The 18,111-nt window shown below is 49.1% G+C and overlaps 1 protein-coding gene across 4 annotated transcripts in view; it reads left to right on the forward strand.

The window, feature by feature from the left end:
- SEPTIN11 (septin 11) overlaps nt 1–18,111 on the forward strand; it is a 94,998-nt gene that overhangs the window by 68,790 nt on the left and 8,097 nt on the right. For all 4 annotated transcript variants that reach the window (XM_040967540.1, XM_040967542.1, XM_040967541.1 and 1 more), the window contains 6 exons: nt 4,374–4,560; nt 7,119–7,280; nt 11,403–11,499; nt 12,535–12,703; nt 14,547–14,679; nt 16,500–16,687. In XM_040967540.1, the coding sequence (XP_040823474.1) occupies nt 4,374–4,560; nt 7,119–7,280; nt 11,403–11,499; nt 12,535–12,703; nt 14,547–14,679; nt 16,500–16,687 (936 nt within the window). The remainder of the gene's footprint in view (nt 1–4,373; nt 4,561–7,118; nt 7,281–11,402; nt 11,500–12,534; nt 12,704–14,546; nt 14,680–16,499; nt 16,688–18,111) is intronic.

Raw genomic sequence — 18,111 nt, forward strand, 5'->3', positions numbered from 1 at the left:
GCTGGAGCCAAGAATTGTGACCTGTCGTCAGACGGGGAGTGAAAGGCAGCAGGGCATGTGCCTTGCCAATGCTACCATGGAGAGCGAGAAGACAGCAGATGCAGTGCTTGGCCCTGTGCTGTCCTGTGGGAGTGGGCAGAAGAGGACCCAATGCCAGAAGTGGTCCTCGCTGGACCAGGAGACATACTGTGTTTCGCCCCCCATCCTGGGAGGATTAGAATCACCACCAGAGGAAGAAGGAAGATGGATGGAAAGCAGCAACACACTGGGATGCTACTGGGAGGAGGATTAGGCACCGGAAGCTCCAGATCCGATGCTGGGCAGGCAGGAGCCAGCAGGGCCATGAGCCGCTTTCCTGCTGGGACTGAGAGATGCTAGGCAGGACCCTGGTCCCCAGGCCTCAAGTCCTACCCAGGCATGGGGTGGACCTCGTGGTGGCAACCGCTTCCCCAAAGTGCAGCACAATGAATCATGGGTGGACAGTGACCAGGAAACTGTGTGAGCAGAGAGTTCCGTTTTTGGGGAAACTGTAAAAAAAAAAAACAACTCATTTTTATTTTTAGGATCTTTTATTCTATTTATTATTATGAAACATGTATGTAATTTTTGTGCTAATTGTTTTCATGAAGATATATTTCCAAGAAAGTACAGGAAATGGAATCAAAAGATGAATTTATACTGATATGAAAATATTTTTTAAAAGTTATTTTTACTATAAAGGCAAATCAGATTTATAGAGAGAAGGGGGGAACAAAGAGAAATCTCTTCCATCTTCTGGTCCACTTCCCAGTGGAGGTGAGCTGATCCAAAGCCAGGAGCCTGGAGCCTCTTTTGAGTCTCCCACACACGCAGGGTCCCAAGGCCTTGGGCCGTCTTCAACTGCTTTCCCAGCCAACAAGCAGGGAGCTGGATGGGAAGTAGGGCCGCTGGGATTAGAACCAGCACCCATATTGGATTCTGGCGGATGCAAGGCGAGGACTTTAGCCATTGAGCCAGGCCCTATGAAAAGATTTTTAAGATTGATGCATAAAACTTTTTTTTTAAAAAAAGATTTATTTATTTTTATTACAAAGTCAGATACACAGAGAGGAGAAGAGACAGAGAGGAAGATCTTCCATCCGATGATTCACTCCCCAAGTCCTAGTCACAACGGGCGGTACTGCACTGGTCCGAAGCCAAGAACCAGGAACCTCTTCCGGGTCTCCCACACGGGTGCAGGGACCCAAGGCTTTGGGCCATCCTCAACTGCTTTCCCAGGTCACAGGCAGGGAGCTGGATGGGAAGTGGAGCTGCCAGGATTAGAACTGGCGCCCATATGGGATCCCAGTGCGTTCAAGGCAAGGGTTTAGCTGCTAGGCCATGCTGCCGGGCCCCATAAAGGGTTTTGAAAAAACCATGGAAAATGACTGACTGCATTTGGCATCAGTGTCAGCTTGTCTTTTAATTTTGCTTTTTCATGAGGTTTTTGACTACCCTTGTACAGTATGGAGCTCTTTTCTTTTGTTATGGTAGTTCTCTCAGGGAACTATTTTGTCCCTGGTTACATATGAGGAAACTGAGACCCACAGAGAATTTGCAACTTGCTGAAAGCCACATAGCTGGAGGAAGTTGGGCAGCTGGGTTTTGATCTTCAACTTGAATTGGTGTTTCTAAGCATCATTCTATTTATCCCATAGTAATAGTTGCTATCATTATTATGTAATACATGCTTACATTTTATTTTTATTAGTATTTGTTGATTTATGTTATTTGAAAGGCAGGAAGAGAGAGAGAAAAAGAAAGACCGAGACTCTTCCATCTGCTGGTTAATTTCACAGATGACCAGAAGCAGAAATCAGAGGAACCACCTCTGGGCCTTCCAGGGGTGAGACTGTCTTCACTACCTTCCCAGCCCATCAGCAGGGAGCAGGGTTAGAAGCAGAGCAGCTAGGACTAGAATTGGTGTTCGCGGGATGCTGGTGCCACAGGCTGTGGCCTAACTCCTTGCCTCATGATGCCAGCCCCAACATGTCTTCATTTTAAAATTGAAAAATATAGAAGAATCTCTTTAGGACTGATGTTGTGCACAGCAAACCAAGCTGCTGCCTGCAGTGCAAACGGTCCATCTTGCTGCTGTTTCAAGTCTTGGCTGCTCTACTTCCAATACAGCTGCCTGCTTATGAACTGGGAAAGCAGCTGAAGATGGTCCAAGTGCTTGGGCCCTTACTTGCCCTTTTCATTAGAATTTTGTTTGCAATGATTTGGAAAGAACAGGTTTTCTTTAATACTAAAAATAAAAATCTCTACAGAGATTTTGTCTGCCAAGATTAAACTCATGGAATTTGATAAAAGTAACCAAAAAAAAATTGTATGATCACAAAACATTTTAGCAACAGCTTCTTCTTTTATCATCATCATCATCATCAATTCAAAAGGATGAATGAAAGCGGGGGGGCGGGGGCGGGGAGCGGAAGGCAGAAAAAGAAAGAGAAAGATCTCCCCACCAGGAGCCAGCAATTCCAGCCTGTTCTCCCAGGCGGCTGGCAGGGACCTAGCACTTGAGCCATCTGCTGCTGCCTTTCCAGGTGCAATAGCAAGGAGCCAGGCCAAAGCAGAGCAGCTGGGACTCCATCCAATGCTCTGATGGTGGCATCGCAAGTGGCGCCTTAGCCTGATATACCATAGCAATGGGCTGTAAGCTGTCCGGTTTGAGCATAGATCTGTGTTTGATATTTGAGCTTTTTGTTTTTCTCTTAGGATATCTACTGTCACCCTTATCAAAAAAGTTATTGCTCTCTTTGAAAGATTTCAGTTTAGTTTATGAATTTTGAGTTTGTGTATTAAAAAATGTTCTCAGTTTAAATCATTTAAATCATTCCTGGGCCCAGCACAATGGCTGATTGACTAATCCTCCACCTTCAAGTGCTGACAGCCCGCATGGGTGCCAGTTTGTGTCCTGGCTGTCCCACTTCTGATCCAGCTCTCTGTTTATGGCCTGGGAAAGCGGTGGAGGATGGCCCAAAGCCTTGGGATCCTGCACCCATGTGGGATATCCAGTGGAAGTTTTTGGCTTCTGACTTTGGATTGGCTCAGCTCTGGCCATTGCAGCCAGCTGGGGACTGAACCAGCAGATGGAAGATCTTTCCCCTTCTCTATACAACAACAACAACAAAGAAAGGGCAGACAAACTGCTTTTCTAATAAAAATAAGTAAATCTTCAAATCATTCATCCGAAAGGCACTGAGTTTGTGGTGAATAAATAACCCTTGCTGCTCCTAGTGGACCAGTCTTTTGGCTGCTGAAATGGACTTGCCCTGAGTCATCGTCCCTGTAAAGCTGAAGGAGTCCCTGGCTTTCTCAGTGTCCTGGCACACACACTACTCCTGGCGAATGTGTGGTTAGTGACCCTGGATTCACAGGAGGCTGTTGGTGACGGTGTTTGGTCAGTGAATGGATTCATGTATAATTATCCATAGCAGAGTCAAACTATTGATTGAGACAGGCGAAGAAAGTAAGTTTGCCTATAAGTCATAAGATTTTGGGGGCTGGTGCTGCAATGTAGCATGTTAAACCACTACCTGATGCACCAGCATCCCATATGGTCGTCGGTTCAAGCCCTGGCTACTCCACATTTTATGTAGCTCCCTGCTAATGTGCTTGGGAAAGCAATGGAGGTTGGCCCTAGTACTTGGGCCCCTGACAGTTGCACGGAAGACTCAGATGAAATTGAGCCCAGAGCCCCTTGGCTCTGGAGGCCTGAGGTCCGGGCCCAGGGATAGGGTCCAAGGCCAGAGCAATGCCACATCCTGAAATCCCAAAGCCATTTGATTTAGGGCGCTTATGCCAGTCAGTTGGGAGAGGCTGCCACAATCACTGGGCTTGGAGGCTCAGTTTTATCCTAGTTGGAAAGAATGCCTTGGTCTCTTACCCAAACGTTGCTCGGGTGGCCCCGGGGGCCAGGGCCATGGTGGTGTGCTGCACTTCCTGTCATTGCTGTTGCGAAGGGTGAGTGTTAGCCAGAGAGCCTGAGGAGAAACTTGTTCCTGCCCGCGGGCCAGCCAATGCCCAGAGACAAGCTGAGTGTGAGGTCAGGGCACCCGTACCCCGCATCCCCACATATGCTTTTATGTTGTTGGGACAGGAAGAGGGGGTTGGGGGAGTGGGATAGATAAATGACAGGTAAGCTTAGTGAGGAGTGAGCGTGAGGATTGGTTTGGGGACCGGAGGGCTGGGGCTTTGGGTGATCAGGTGAGGCACTTGGCCTCTAGCTCTCAGGGAGGAGGGAACAGTGATGATGTTCGCTGCAGGACTGGCTTCACCAAGCTGCAGGAGTGGGTGAGGATGGAGCTGTCTGAGCTGAAACCGTGTCTTTGAAACGCTCTTGTGCGTTCTAGCTACAAGCCGATCGTGGAGTACATCGATGCCCAGTTCGAGGCCTACCTGCAAGAGGAGCTGAAGATTAAACGCTCCCTCTTCAACTACCATGACACGCGGATCCACGCCTGCCTCTACTTCATCGCCCCGACGGGACATTCGCTCAAGTCTCTGGACCTGGTCACCATGAAGAAGCTGGACAGTAAGGTACTCGCTGTCCTTGGCTCCTCTTTGAGGTCCGCTTTGTCCCAAGTCTCCACCTTCCATGTAATTTGTTTCTTCTTGGTTATGGAACCGCAGGGCTTGGTCATGTGAGAAAAATGTACTTCTACATGTCAGGCCAAAGCAAAAGTGGCAAACAAGTGAAGTCACATGACACTACAAAGGTTTTTTTTGTTGTTAAATGAAAATTGGAGTATAATTTCAAAATGTATTTTCTTAAGAAAACTTTTCTTAGATCGCTAATCAATTTTTAAAGGTTTTGATTTAATTATGGATGGAAGAAGTTTTTTTTTTGTTTTAAAGATCTATTTAAATTCAGAGTCACAGAATGAGAGAGAGAAAAGGCACAGATCTATCTTCCATCCACGGGTTTATTCCCGTAATGGCCTCAGTGGCCAGTGCTGGACCAGTCTAAAGCCAGGAGCTTCTTTCTTCCGCTCTGCCATGTGGGTGCAGGGCCTTCGTTCACTGCTTTCCTAGGTAGATTAGCAGAGAGCTGGGTAGGAAGTGGAGCAGCTGGGGCTCACCATATGGTATGCCAGTGCTGCAGGTGGCAGCTTACAGACTACACCACAGCACTTGCCCCCAGGTGGTTTTTGTTTTGTTTTGTTTTGCTTTGCTTTGCTTTTGTGTTTGTTTTTTTAAATGCTGGGTTGGAGCCCGGACCTTAGTCTGGGTGTCTCACGTTGGTAGCAGGAGCCCAAGCACTTGGGCCATCTTTGGTGCTTGCTCAGAAGCAGAACAGCTGAACTCCAGCCAGCCCTCTGATTGGGGATGCTGGTATTGCAGGCAGCAGCTTAGTCCACAGTGCCATAATACCAGCTCCGAAGTTGTGTGTCCTTTTTTTTTTTTTTTTTTTTTTTTGCCCATGGGGTAAGGATGGCCCAGTCTCTTAGATTTTAAAACTGAACCATGTGCGTGCATTCAAAAGTAATAAAGACTTTATTGTAGTTTGACTCCTTGACTCAGCACACCTATAACCTCCTATTTCTTCCCAGTGTCTGATGGAAGAGACTGATACATTTCATAAAATCACCTGATCTTCCATTTTGAAACAACAGCACATTGTGAAATAGTGAAGAAAAAAAATGGCCACCTGGCCTGGTCCTGAACTCAGCAGCGTTCTCTCTACCACCCGTCTTTTGTTTGTGATGGAAGGTCTTAGCAGACAACAGAGCCCTTTTGGGGCGTTGTGTGTAAATAGCACTGTTTTAAAGCTACCTTCTCTGCAGGGGCATAGAATCCTGCGAGAAAGTTCCCAAGATCCACCTGTCCCTGGACCCCCCCTCCAATCTGATTGGGACTTGGTTGGGGGCGGTTGGCCGGTTTATGCTGAGCTGCGGAGCACAAGAACGGGTCATTCTGGACAGAATCCACAGAAGCCCTGCCTCCTGCCATCTCAGCTGTGGCGCTCTGGCCCCTGTGAGCCAGGGGGCTTGCGGCTGCAAAGGCACTTTGCCCTGCTATTATCATGAAGGCGGGTCCTGGGGCCTGGAGCGGCTGTGCTGTGCTCAGCATACACACACTCAAGGAAGTTCAGTGAGCATGGCCTTCCTAGCTCAGTGCCTGGGACGAAGCCCAACCCTGGTGCAAACCCAACCAGAAGTCTGTGTTTCATGGAATTGATTTGGCATACCAAGCACAGGTAGGACAGGAAAATTGGCCTTGTCCATGTTAGATCCAGGGGTGGGCAGCCTTTTGTCTGCCCAGGGCCATTTGGGTATTTATAACATCATCTGTGAGCCATGTAAAATTATGTACTGAGGAATGAGCCTGCTGGAGAGCCTAGTGTATTTTGCGTTTCATCTGTGGTTGACTTGGCAGGACCAGACCAGATGCGCTCACAGTCCTTCCACTTCCCCACTTGTGAATTGCAAGTGAAGGGCAGAGCCTGTAAGGAACAGTTGTCAAGTGGCTGCTGCTGAGGACACTTTGAAATTGAAATTGTGCTGTAGGGCTGGCGGCTGTTAGGCGATAAGCACCAAGTTCTGAGCTCTCTCCTGTCCCATGGAACGAAAGCCCTGATTGTGAGCCCTGCCCAGGCCACGCGGGGTCTCTTTCTGGTGTGAAAGAGTAATTCTGTAGGAGCCGGCTCTCATAAGCATCAGTGGGTGTGATTTTGAAGAATTGAGAAAGTCGGTAACAACATGTGTGTTTGGTGCTTCAGGTGCTCGGGAGGAGGGGACAGGGAAAGGATACTGTCCTAAGAAGGGCTGACAGTCCAAAAGTCCTGCTGATACACGTGCTGTGATCACATTGCTGGGGTGAGCAGAAGTTCAGGCCCCCAGTGTAGCTGGGTGTGGTTGGTTATTCAAAAAAAGGGCTTCTTTGTTAGCACTGTTTGTCACAGAATAATCACATTTCCTTAGCTCTGCACACAGGAATGAGGTGGCACAAGGAGAGGAAATGACACGCGTTTTTCAGTGTAGGCTGGGAGGAAGTGAGAGTGTTCAGAGGTGGAACCAAAAGATTGTATGATGTCAACCTCCTTTTGCATCTAGTTCAATTTTCAGTTGTGAAAATGGACATGTTTGTTTTTGCAGGTTAACATCATTCCGATAATTGCAAAAGCCGACACCATTGCCAAGAACGAATTGCACAAATTCAAGAGTAAGATCATGAGTGAACTAGTGAGCAACGGGGTCCAGATATACCAGTTCCCCACGGATGAAGAAACTGTGGCAGAGATTAATGCGACAATGAGCGTAAGTCCTCATGTGATGCGAGGTTTTCCTGAGAGCTTCTCTTTGTGGCAGCATTATAGAGTGGCTGTAGCACTGGACCAAGGCCAGCTGTCGTCCAGTTCCACCAGTACTGCAAATCATTCCACCAGCTGGTACCTCAGTTTCCACATATGTCACATGGAAGGCTTAAGCTAGAGGATGCAAAATTTCCTGTCTGGGACAGGCATTTGGCCTGGCAGGTTTGATTCACCTGCCTGGATTCAATTCCTGGTCCCTACTTCCAGCTGGTTAGATTATGGGATAGATATCCTGCTGGGATAGATTATGGGAGTCGGTGGTAAGATGGCTCAGGTAGCTAGGTTCCTGGCTCCTGGCTCCCAGCTCCCAGCTTCAGCCTGGCACAGACCCTTGTGTTGTGGACATTTGAGGACTGAACTAGCAGATGGAAGGACTCTGAGTCTCACATCTGCTCTCTTTGCTCCGCTTCTGAGATAACAAATGTTTTTTCTCTGGAAAGCCTTTCCTGCCCACTCCAGCAGTGGCAGCTTTTGCACCAGTCTTCATGGGGCGAACCGTAGCATCGTTTCTATCCCACGGAGCAGCTTGGGAGCAGCAGGTCTTGGTGGAAATAGATCTGCCCGCCTCCTCTGTGCTTCAGTGACTGGCCCTGCCTTTCTCTGCTTCCTGCACTCCCACCCTTTTCTGACTCACTAGATAAACTCACAGTTGAGGGTTCCATTTCCACATCACAGTCGGGAGCTGGGCAGCGGGTAAATGATTAAAGCTGCAGTGGAGCTGTGTGCCCTGGTGAGGTCACCTCTGCTGGTGAACACCCCGTCTTGGTGCCCATGCCTCTTTTGTCTCTCAGCCACAGGAGATGCCAGCCTTTAATTGAAGCACCATTCTTTGCACACAGTCTGTGTCCATTGATACTTATGGGGACCTAGGATGGTATAGGTTCCGGCGACAGCCACAGAGAAAGTTCTTCCTATGAAATTGATGGTAGGTGGCAGAAGAGGAAGCTGCCTTGAGGAGACATGGCCTGAATGATTCAGAAGAACCCAAACCAACGGGCCGGCAAGCAGTGAGGACAATGTCCATGCTGAGCTCTGAAAGCCCTCGTGATAAAAGCAGCACATCACGGGTCAGCTGATTGGGCTCCTGCACATTCTCAGTGGCTCAGCCCACTTCAGAGCGATATTATTGGGGATGTTTTATGCAGGAGTTAACTAGGGGAGTGAGCAGGTCTCTTCTACCTGTAGGCTTCTCTTCTTATGGCTGCTGGGAGCTTCATGGTAATAGTAACTCCCGGTACTCCTGACTTTGATGGAGGATTTACCTTGTACAGGCACTGCTCAAGGCTTTATGTTGAATCCTCACAGCATTCCCATGGGTAGATGATATTATTGTTGTTGTTTATTTATTCATTAAAGGCAAAATGACAACGAGATTTTTCATCTGCTGACTCAGTCAGGGTTGGGAACCAGGCTGAACCCAGGAACAAGAAACTTAACTCTGGGTCTCCCATGTGGGTGGCAGAGACCCAACCACTTGAGCTGTCACTTGCTGCCTTGCAACATGTGTAAGTAGCAGGAAGTTGGAGTCGTGGAACTTGGGTACAGGCACTCTGATGTGGGGTACAAGCATCCAAAATGGTAATGGTGTTCCCCTCACTGTACCCAACATCTGCCCCAGAGCCAAAGACCTGTGATATTCCCAGTTCATTTCATTTCTTATGCAGAAGTGCTCGCATTGGCTCTTCACTGCTGTCCCTTCTTGCTGGTAAAGCCCCCTGCTGTGGGGAGCCCTGAGCAGGGCAGGTTCCACTGGCCATGGCTGCTTGCTGTTTGAGTGGAGCCATGCTTTCTCTCTCCAGGCACCTGCACATTGGCCAGGGTCGTCCTGTTGCTCTTCGCCTTCAGGAACAATTTTAGCCTCGGAGTTGGGCATGTGCAAGAGAATGCACTTTTTCTCCTTCCTGCAACTGAACTGGAAAATTTAAATACCTCGGGTGTCAGATAGAATAGCCTTTGGGCATCCTGGACCAAGGATTGTGCCAAGTTATTTGTGGGAAAGAATGCCCTTCTTTTTCTTTGCAACTTATCTTAGCGGAAGAACACTGGATCAAGTAACCCCAAATAGTCATTCTCAGAGCAGCTATTTCAAGTCTTATTTTTACCTGCTAGCAGAAAAAAAAAATAGAATTTATCTCCTTCCTTCCCCCAGAATGTGAACCGAAGTACCAAATAAATGAAAGCAAAAGATGTTGTTGTCTTGGCTACCATCTCCTGCATAAGATAAATATGGTTCAACACCTTGAGCCAGGAGTCTGGGCTGAAGTGTTTCTGACTGGAATCTGTAGTGGTCAACAGACTGTAACAGGGCTGGCTGCTTGACACAAGTAAAACTCAGCCAGTCTTAAGTGATCTAAATGAGTGATCTAAAATTTTCTGGGACCAATGTTTAAAAAAAAAAGTAAAAAGAAACATGAAATGCAAGAACTTACCTAGCTCGATAAATATTATCATTTCTACATATGCTTAATCTGAAGGTTATTGCTGAGCCCTTTTTAAAGATTTTTTTTTTTTATTGGAAAGGTAGATTTACAGAGAGAAGGAGAGACAGAGAGAGAGATCTTCCATCTACTGGTTCATTCCTCAAATAGCCACAATGGCTGGAGCTGAGCCAACTAAAGTCAGAGCCAGGAGTTTCTACTGGGTCTTTCATGTGGGTACAGGGTCCCAAGGCTTTAGGCTGTCCTTGACTGCTTTCCTAGGCCACAGGCAGGGAGCTGGATGGAAAGTGGAGCAGCTGGGACATGAACTGGTGCCTATATGGGATCCCAGCACTTGCAAGGCGAAGATTTAGACACTTACCATCATGCCAGGTGCCCTTTTAATAGTAGGTCTTTGAAATCCAGTGAATATGTCACAATTCCTCCAAAACATGTGATCTGTATTTACATTTCATAAAATTTTACAGTCATTAGTATTAATCCATATACTCAAGTGACTCCTAACATTCTCTTTCAATAGAAAGTAAATGCCAAAGAGATACTTTTCCTTCAGTGGTTGCTTCTACTGCATCCATCATGACAAAAGGGAGGTGTTGTTTTGTTTAAGAAGATTTGAGCTTGAAGCAAAGGGAAACACAGCCTCACTGAAGGCCTACAGTTAGATGTAGTGGCAAATCTGTTATGTCGCTCCTATTTGTAATATGAATGTAAGTATATTTAAAGCAAATACAGCTGCACATTGAGTTTCTTGGTCATGCATGCCCTGGTTCTGGTGCTCAGTATCCACGTAATAGGTAGTGTGCTGCTCATCATGTGTCTCAAGCTCATTGTATGCAGATTGAGCATCCCTTACCTGAAAGGCTTGGAAGCCACGGTTCCCAGGTATTTGGTATATTTGCATAGGTGTCCTGAGATACATGGGGATGGGACCCAAGCCTAGACATGATTAATTTATATTTCACAGATGCAATCTGAAGGCAACTTAGAAAACTGTTTTATTTCCCCTACTCCCTGCTCCCCCTTTTATTTTTTAAATTTAAGATAGAGAGAGAGAGCTGGACAGACAGCTAGGAGAATTTTCCCACCCACTTGCTCCCTCTCCAATATTCACAGCAGTTGAGGAGCTGAATGCAGGGGCCGGAAATGGAAACCAGCTCTCCGGTGTGGCCGCCTCCCTGGGTGTGCAGCAGCAGGAGGCTGGTGTCGGGAGCTGGAGCTGGGACTTTGCACCAACAGCACCTTAGTCACTGGCTGCCTACCTGCTCATGGGGGTCACTTCATAACGTACTTTTAAGTACTTTTAAGTATCCCTGCATTTTAACTGTCACGTGAAGCCGTGCTAAGTTCTCCCACCTCATGATAATTTGAAAAGTTTCCGATTTTCGAGAATTTGGTCTTTCTGGATTAGGGATGCAGCCGGCTGATGCTGTGGTTGCAAAACAACCACAGCTTTCTCCTGGTCAGACATTTGGAATTTGGTTGTGGGGGAGGCGGGATACAGGAAGGGAACCCCCAGAGCGATCTCCTGTTTGCTATGGCTCAGCTGTTTTTTTCTCTCACCAGGGTGCCCCAGGAACAGCCAGGCTCAGTCAGGGCTATAACTGCGCTCTGCTTTTCTTGCTCTGCAGGTCCACCTCCCGTTTGCTGTGGTTGGCAGCACCGAAGAGGTGAAGATTGGCAACAAGATGGCCAAGGCCAGGCAGTACCCCTGGGGCGTGGTGCAGGGTATGTGTCCGGCTCGGGAATAGGACTCCTCCCGCTCCTTAGCCCTGGCCAGGAGCGGCCAGGTTTCCTCTCGCCCCTCACTAGGCACACAGAGGGAGTGGTGGGTCTCATACTGGGCAGCCGTGAGGGTAGAAGCAGCAGCAGCAGCAGTCAGGTGGGTAAGCGCTGCAGGCTCGACCCCAGTATGCCAAGTGTGGAGGGAAGGTTCCGATGGGAGAGGGCCCCATCCTTAGGCGTCGCAGTCCTGACGTCGGCGCTCTGAAATCACCACAGGGAACCAGCGTATTTGCTCCTGCGTCACCTCTGGTCAACTCGTCCCCACTAAATGTTGTTTCTGTTAAATGTTTGAGTGTTATGAGAAGATCAAATCGCTGTTGGCTGCTGTGGATAGGAACTCAGTCCTTAGCTTCAAGACAGGTCAGAGTGGGCAAGGACAGACACACCACAGACACACCACACAGAGAGACCACACACACACAACACATAGACACACCATACACACACACACACACACACAGTTGTCCTCTCTGTGTGTTTGGAAGGCACACCTGCACTGCAGAGCAGGTAGCGAGGCTCCAGAAAGTTCTCACGTTAAATGAGGAGGCATCAGTCCTCATATTTGTGGTGAATAAAGGTGATGAGGTCATGAGAGAAAATGTGGAAAAACAGCACTTTTGTGATCTCAACAGACATGTGATTTTTTTTTAATGTGTCTTTATTTTTTTCTACAAGAAATCAATTCCCTCACAATGGTATTGGTAGAGGGAAATGAGGTGGAATAAAAACACTGGCACAGCCAGCAACTGGCCTTGTAGAGCAGGGGGCAAGTGCTATGGGGTGAAGTGTTGGGCGCTAGACCACGTGGGCGGTCAACATGAGTCACGCCTCCTCCTGGAGAGAATGAGTGTGTCAGGCCACCCAGGTCATCTCAGACGGGTCACATGCCGGAGGGACCCTCAGATGACTGCGGGAGTGTGGGGCCCTGGGGTCGAGGGCCGCCCCCGAGGTTCTCCCCTGACCCCCCGCGTCTCGTAGTGGAGAATGAGAACCACTGCGACTTTGTGAAGCTCCGGGAGATGCTGATCCGTGTCAACATGGAGGACCTGCGTGAGCAGACGCACACCCGCCATTACGAGCTGTATCGGCGTTGCAAACTCGAGGAGATGGGCTTCAAGGACACGGACCCCGACAGCAAGCCCTTCAGGTGAGAGGGCTCTGTGGCTGGACTCTGCCTGTTCTCGCCTGTGGGATGGCAGCAAGTGCATGGGGGCAGCCGGAGGACGTGCAGGTGCTGCTGCTGCCGCCTTGGTCCTGGACACATTTCACTCTAGCTGATGTTCCCCCCAAGGCATCTGAGGCCCAAATGGAGGCTCTAGAAGGGTGAGGCACCTGTGAGCAGGGGCCTCACTTTCTGACAGTGCCAAGTTCCCCTCATCGCTGATGGGAAAGATGTCAATGACCAGTTAGTATCTGGTCTTGTCAGAGCCCAGAGCTGGGCGACTAGGGACAGGTGTGGGGTGCTGTGGCCACACCAGGTGTGGAGTGGGGAGGAAGGAGCTTGTCCAGGGTTGCTGTAGCAACGTCAGGTTTCCTGGGGGAAAGGAGAGAAGATTCTCCTGACTTCTTAGCAGTAAGGTCGTGGTTAGGTGAGGTGTGGTGTGCTGGGCTATGAGCCTCCACCAGTTAACGGGCCCATAGTTATTTGATAAAAGCCCCATGCTGCTTCTTTGTGGCCCCAGCACTTCTGTATAACTGAAAGCACCTGGAGTAGGCAGTAGACCCAGTGTGGATGCAGGGGTCCAAGCACTTGGGCCATCCTCTGCTGCTCTCTCAGGCACATCAGCAAGAACCTGGATTGGAAATAGAGCAGCAGGGATTTGAACTGGGGTCTGCATGGGATGCTGTTGCTGCAGGCAGTAGATTTACTCACTACACCACAGTGCTGGACACTCCTGGAACTTGTTAGAGGAGTCTAAAAGCCCGTGGTGGGGGTTGTTTCAATCCTTCCTGCAAGTAGAGGATTTCTGCAGGGGTGTATGCGGAAGTTGATTCTTCCCTTGAGTGCACTGTGTCTGCCCTTTGCCCTCTGGTCCTGCCGGTGTTTGGACAGTGGAGAGTGCAGCTGTGGGCGGTGATGCCTGTGTGTAGTCCCCAGTGGGAGGGCGCAGGGGGAGGGGTGGGGAGCAGGTGTGCACAGTGTAGGCTGCATTTAAAACATGGAGTAGAGCTGCTAGAGGCTGCCCTGGCGTGGTCCTTAGACCTGTCTAGATGCAGTCCCCTGGCAGAGCACCTGCATCCCAACATGTTCACCTGCTCTCGCCTCTGTTGGTCTTCCCATTCCCACCTGCGCACCCTCGCCTGCAGGTTAGGAACTCACTACCGCCCTCTAGAGCACCCATGCATTTCCTGGACCGGGTCACTCCCTGCCCCAGGCTTCACCCTCTTTCTGGTGTTTGTTTTAGAGGGGTGGAGGAGGGAACTGAAGTGGAAAGAGGCACTGATGCTGTCACCCTCGAGACCTTCTCCCCAGGGACTACATGACCTCATCACAGGGGCCCCTGCCGCTGTGACCTTGTCACAGCTGTTCCTTCCTCTCGGGAGGAATGCCACCTTCTCCTGAGGTGCTGCCAGCATTGTCTCAGATTACAGGGGCACAGGCCTATTAGCCACATTCGGTTTCAGTGATGTGTGGAACCTACTCATGATCTCTTGTTGGCATGAATTTCTTTTGGGATAACTTAACAACACGTGATGTCATGTGATTGCTAGGTAAGTAGCCACTATACCATATTGTAAGGAAATAGCAACAAGAAGGGGAAAAGTACATACTTGTTTCATTACAGATAGCATTTCCCCCCAGTCCTTTCAACACAGGGTTGGTTAAGTCCATGGTTGTATTTGTCTTTCCCACCACAACATAAGCAGAAATAAGCCAGTGCCATTTTATATGTCGTTTACCACACTAAGTTGCAGCCTCACTTACTTTGGAGAAGTAGCTGGCCAAACATTCTGTGAAGTGAAATTGCTTATTTTTGTGGATTTTCCAGTCTCCAGGAGACATATGAGGCCAAGAGGAACGAATTCTTGGGAGAACTGCAGAAGAAAGAAGAGGAGATGAGGCAGATGTTCGTGATGAGAGTCAAGGAGAAAGAGGCAGAGCTGAAAGAGGCCGAGAAAGAGGTAGGCTCCGGGCCTGATTCAGGAGATGGCCCCCCTTGGAGAAGACCAGTGATCCGCGTTCTTGCCCCATTCACTTGACCATGCATCAGAAGTGAGTGGGTCAGAAGGGTGGACCCAATTCACAGATGGCAGGGTCAGAAATGTTTCACGACTGACAACTGATGCTACAGCTGCATCTTAAGTCCCCAGGCCTGGTCCCAGGTCTTTGTAACTCTACTTGTTCTCAGTTGACAAAGCTCAATGGGTGAGGGGTAGTACTGGGCACAGTGGCTATCTTCCCCTGTCAGCCACGTAAGGGAGCCAAGCAGTGGAGGGGCACCAGCAGGACACTCCCGGGGAACAGGGGTCGGGTGTGACACCGTGTTCTTGGCGCTCTGTCCCTGCTTCTGGGGCAGCAGCCCTTCTCCAGCAGCCCTCTGGCCTCACTGGTTCGCAGTCCCAGGCCAAACTTCCTTGACGTTTACATGGATTTGTAGTATGACACATTATCAGATAGAGATAGGAAGAGAGAGGGAGCATGTCTCTCTTTTAAAAGATTTATTTATTTTAATTTGAAAGATTTACAGAGAGAAGGGGAGGCAGAAAGAGCTTCCATCGTTGACTCACTCTGCAAGTGGCTGCCACAGCTGGAGCTGAGCCAATCTGAAGCCAAGGAGCTTCTGGGTCTCCCACGTGGGTGCAGGTCTCAAGGCTTTGGCCCATCCTCTACTGCTTTCCCAGGCCACTGGCAGGAGCTGAATGGGAAGTGGGGCCACCAGGATACAAACCCATGTCCACATAGGATCCTAGTGGATGCAGGGCAAGGACTTCAGCCAGTAGGCTACCATGCCAGACCTGAGCATGTTTCCTTCTAATTGAACATAATGATTATCTAATGTGCTCAGCTTATAGCTCAATATCTTGTTTTAATTCATCTCTGTAAAGACTGCTGACGCTTACGGAATATTTCAATAAATTAAGCACAACAAGGCAGAGAGGAAAATTGATCCTAATTTGCTGTTGGTTTGAAGACCACATGAATGTTAGGCAAAAATTTACAATTACAGGAGTGACACTGTGGCATAGCATGCTAACCTCCATGCCTCCTCTCTGTGGCACCAATCAATTCAAGGTATGACTGTTCCACTTCCAGTCCAGCTCCCCGCTTATGGTATGGGAAAGCAATGGAAGATGGTCCAGTTGCTTAAACCTCTATACCTGTGTGGGAGACCCAGCAGAAGCTCCTGGTGGCTGGCTTTGGACTGGCCCAGCTTTTTAATAAGAGATCTAGAATTATCTGGTAAGAATTCTTCCCCCTCTCTCTTTCTGTGTTTCTATTTTTTTCTAATTCAGTGAATCAAGGTCCAGTCATTTTTTTTTGCCCCTCTCTTTATTTAAATAGCTAATATAGCTAGATCATCATTGTGTATATTTCTATGTAAGTGCTTTTTGAGAAGGAACCAAGGGCAAGGAACCACTTTCTAACCACGAGGGTAGATTGTTTAAACTGATATCATAAGCGATGTCTATCTTCTCTTTTGCCCTTGGAAAAATGAATGTGTGTCTTATTGTCACTGAAGAGTACAAATAATTTTTACTGCCAGGGAAACTGAGAACAAAAGGCCATAAGGGACAGATGCTGGGTAGCTCTCCAGCCGGGCTCTCCCACTGCTGCCACTGCCACCATGGGCACACAGACATGGCTAATTCTCTTGAGGGACATTGAGTCGAGGGCAGCCCCGCGTCACCTACTTGTTCCCAAGCAGCTCCTGGTCAGCCTAGCTCAGCGAGCTGGTTGCAGCCAGTGCCAAGCCTCCCCTGGGCCTTCCCTCTCTTTGCAGCTGCATGAGAAGTTTGACCTGCTCAAGCGGACACACCAGGAAGAAAAGAAGAAGGTGGAAGACAAGAAGAAGGAGCTGGAAGAGGAGGTGAACACCTTCCAGAAGAAGAAGGCAGCGGCTCAGTTACTGCAGTCCCAGGCCCAGCAGTCCGGGGCCCAGCAGACCAAGAAAGACAAGGACAAGAAAAAGTAAGCGGTGGCACCTCTGGGCACCGGGGGCCTCCCACCACCTACTCCTCCCGCATGCCTCTACTCTGCCCCTTTGTAGACTGGAAAGATAAAGCAAAAATATTTTCTCTACTGTGCAGGGAAGATGCTACAGTTTTTTTTTTTTTTTCTTAAGAAGTATTTTTCCAGGGTACACAAAGATTAATTTATCAAAGCCAGGCAAGTCATCAGGACTGAAGGAAAGTGTTGTCTCCCATGGCAGCTTCCACACCAGCACTTAAGGTTTTTGGGCGAAACAGGTTTCTTTTGTCTTCATGAGCCCCAGGAGACAGTCTGTGTGATAAGGCACATGGTAGAATTAGGGTTGTTGACGTCGTTTGCCTACCCTACGTGGAGTGAGCCTTGGTGAGCCAGTTTTTCAGTCTGTTCCCATGGTTGGAATTGCTGCTAGTAGCAGCTTAGTTTTAGAGATAAGGAGTTGTTTCAGGATGGATTCTAAATGGCCATTCAGTTAAAGCACCCTTAGCAACCCTTCGATCATGCCCGTTATTACTCACGAGGCATTTTCAAGCCTCACCTTGGCTTTTAAGGGTATCCTGTTATGGTGGCCCCAGTGGTGAATCCAGGTGCCTGACCCCAACCTGCTCTGCTCTGCTGGTGGCCAGAAAACACCCAGAGCTCCTCCCTGGATTCTCCCTTGTGGAGATAGGGGGAAAGCCAGCCACTGAGGGATCAGAAAAGCACTGGTCCTGGAGCAGGCTGAGAGCTACACTGCTGAAGGACAGAGCACCCAGAAGCGTGTCTGCATGGTGACAGGGGCCTGGTCCCGAGCTGCGTGCTGCTGTCAAGTGGACCTGGTCAAGACCGGGAAGCTGCGTTCGCAGGAATTGCGTGACGTTACCCGTAGGAAGGAGTGAAGGGCAGAACAACAGGGCCTAGTTGTGTTCCGAGAGCTTTACATCAGCTGTGCTGTGAGCACCTTGCAAGCTCCGTGGCTACAGGGAACCGGCGCAGACAGAACAGGGAAGTGTGGGGGTGCATGTGACCGAAGGCGTGTAAGGGCCCAGAGCTTAGTGACACTGGATGATTATCCAGTTCAAGGAAACCCTTCACTCGCTGTGCCTGTCAGGAGACTGACGCTTCACACAAATTGTCCCCTTGTGGAGGGGTTGGAGTGATGACGACTCTTGGCCGCCATCTGCTGCTGCACTCCTGGCAGTCCAGATAGAGGGGTTTTAGTAGGAGTGTGAGCTGAAACACAGAGGCTTCTGGGAGTGTGGAGGAAGTCACAGCCCAGGAATCCTAGAGACAAGCCTCCTTAACCTGAAGCACTAAAACGGAAAACATGTCTACCCAAGACCAGCAGTGTTAAAGAGACTTTGTTCCTGTACAGCGGATGTGCCTCTAAGCAGTAATGCTGCCCAGAGCTGTGTATTGCCTCCATG

The sequence above is a fragment of the Ochotona curzoniae genome, unplaced genomic scaffold (genome assembly GCF_017591425.1).
Source record: "Ochotona curzoniae isolate NIBS_2020 unplaced genomic scaffold, NIBS_Ocur_1.0 scaffold_4506, whole genome shotgun sequence".
Taxonomy (NCBI): Eukaryota; Metazoa; Chordata; class Mammalia; order Lagomorpha; family Ochotonidae; genus Ochotona; species Ochotona curzoniae.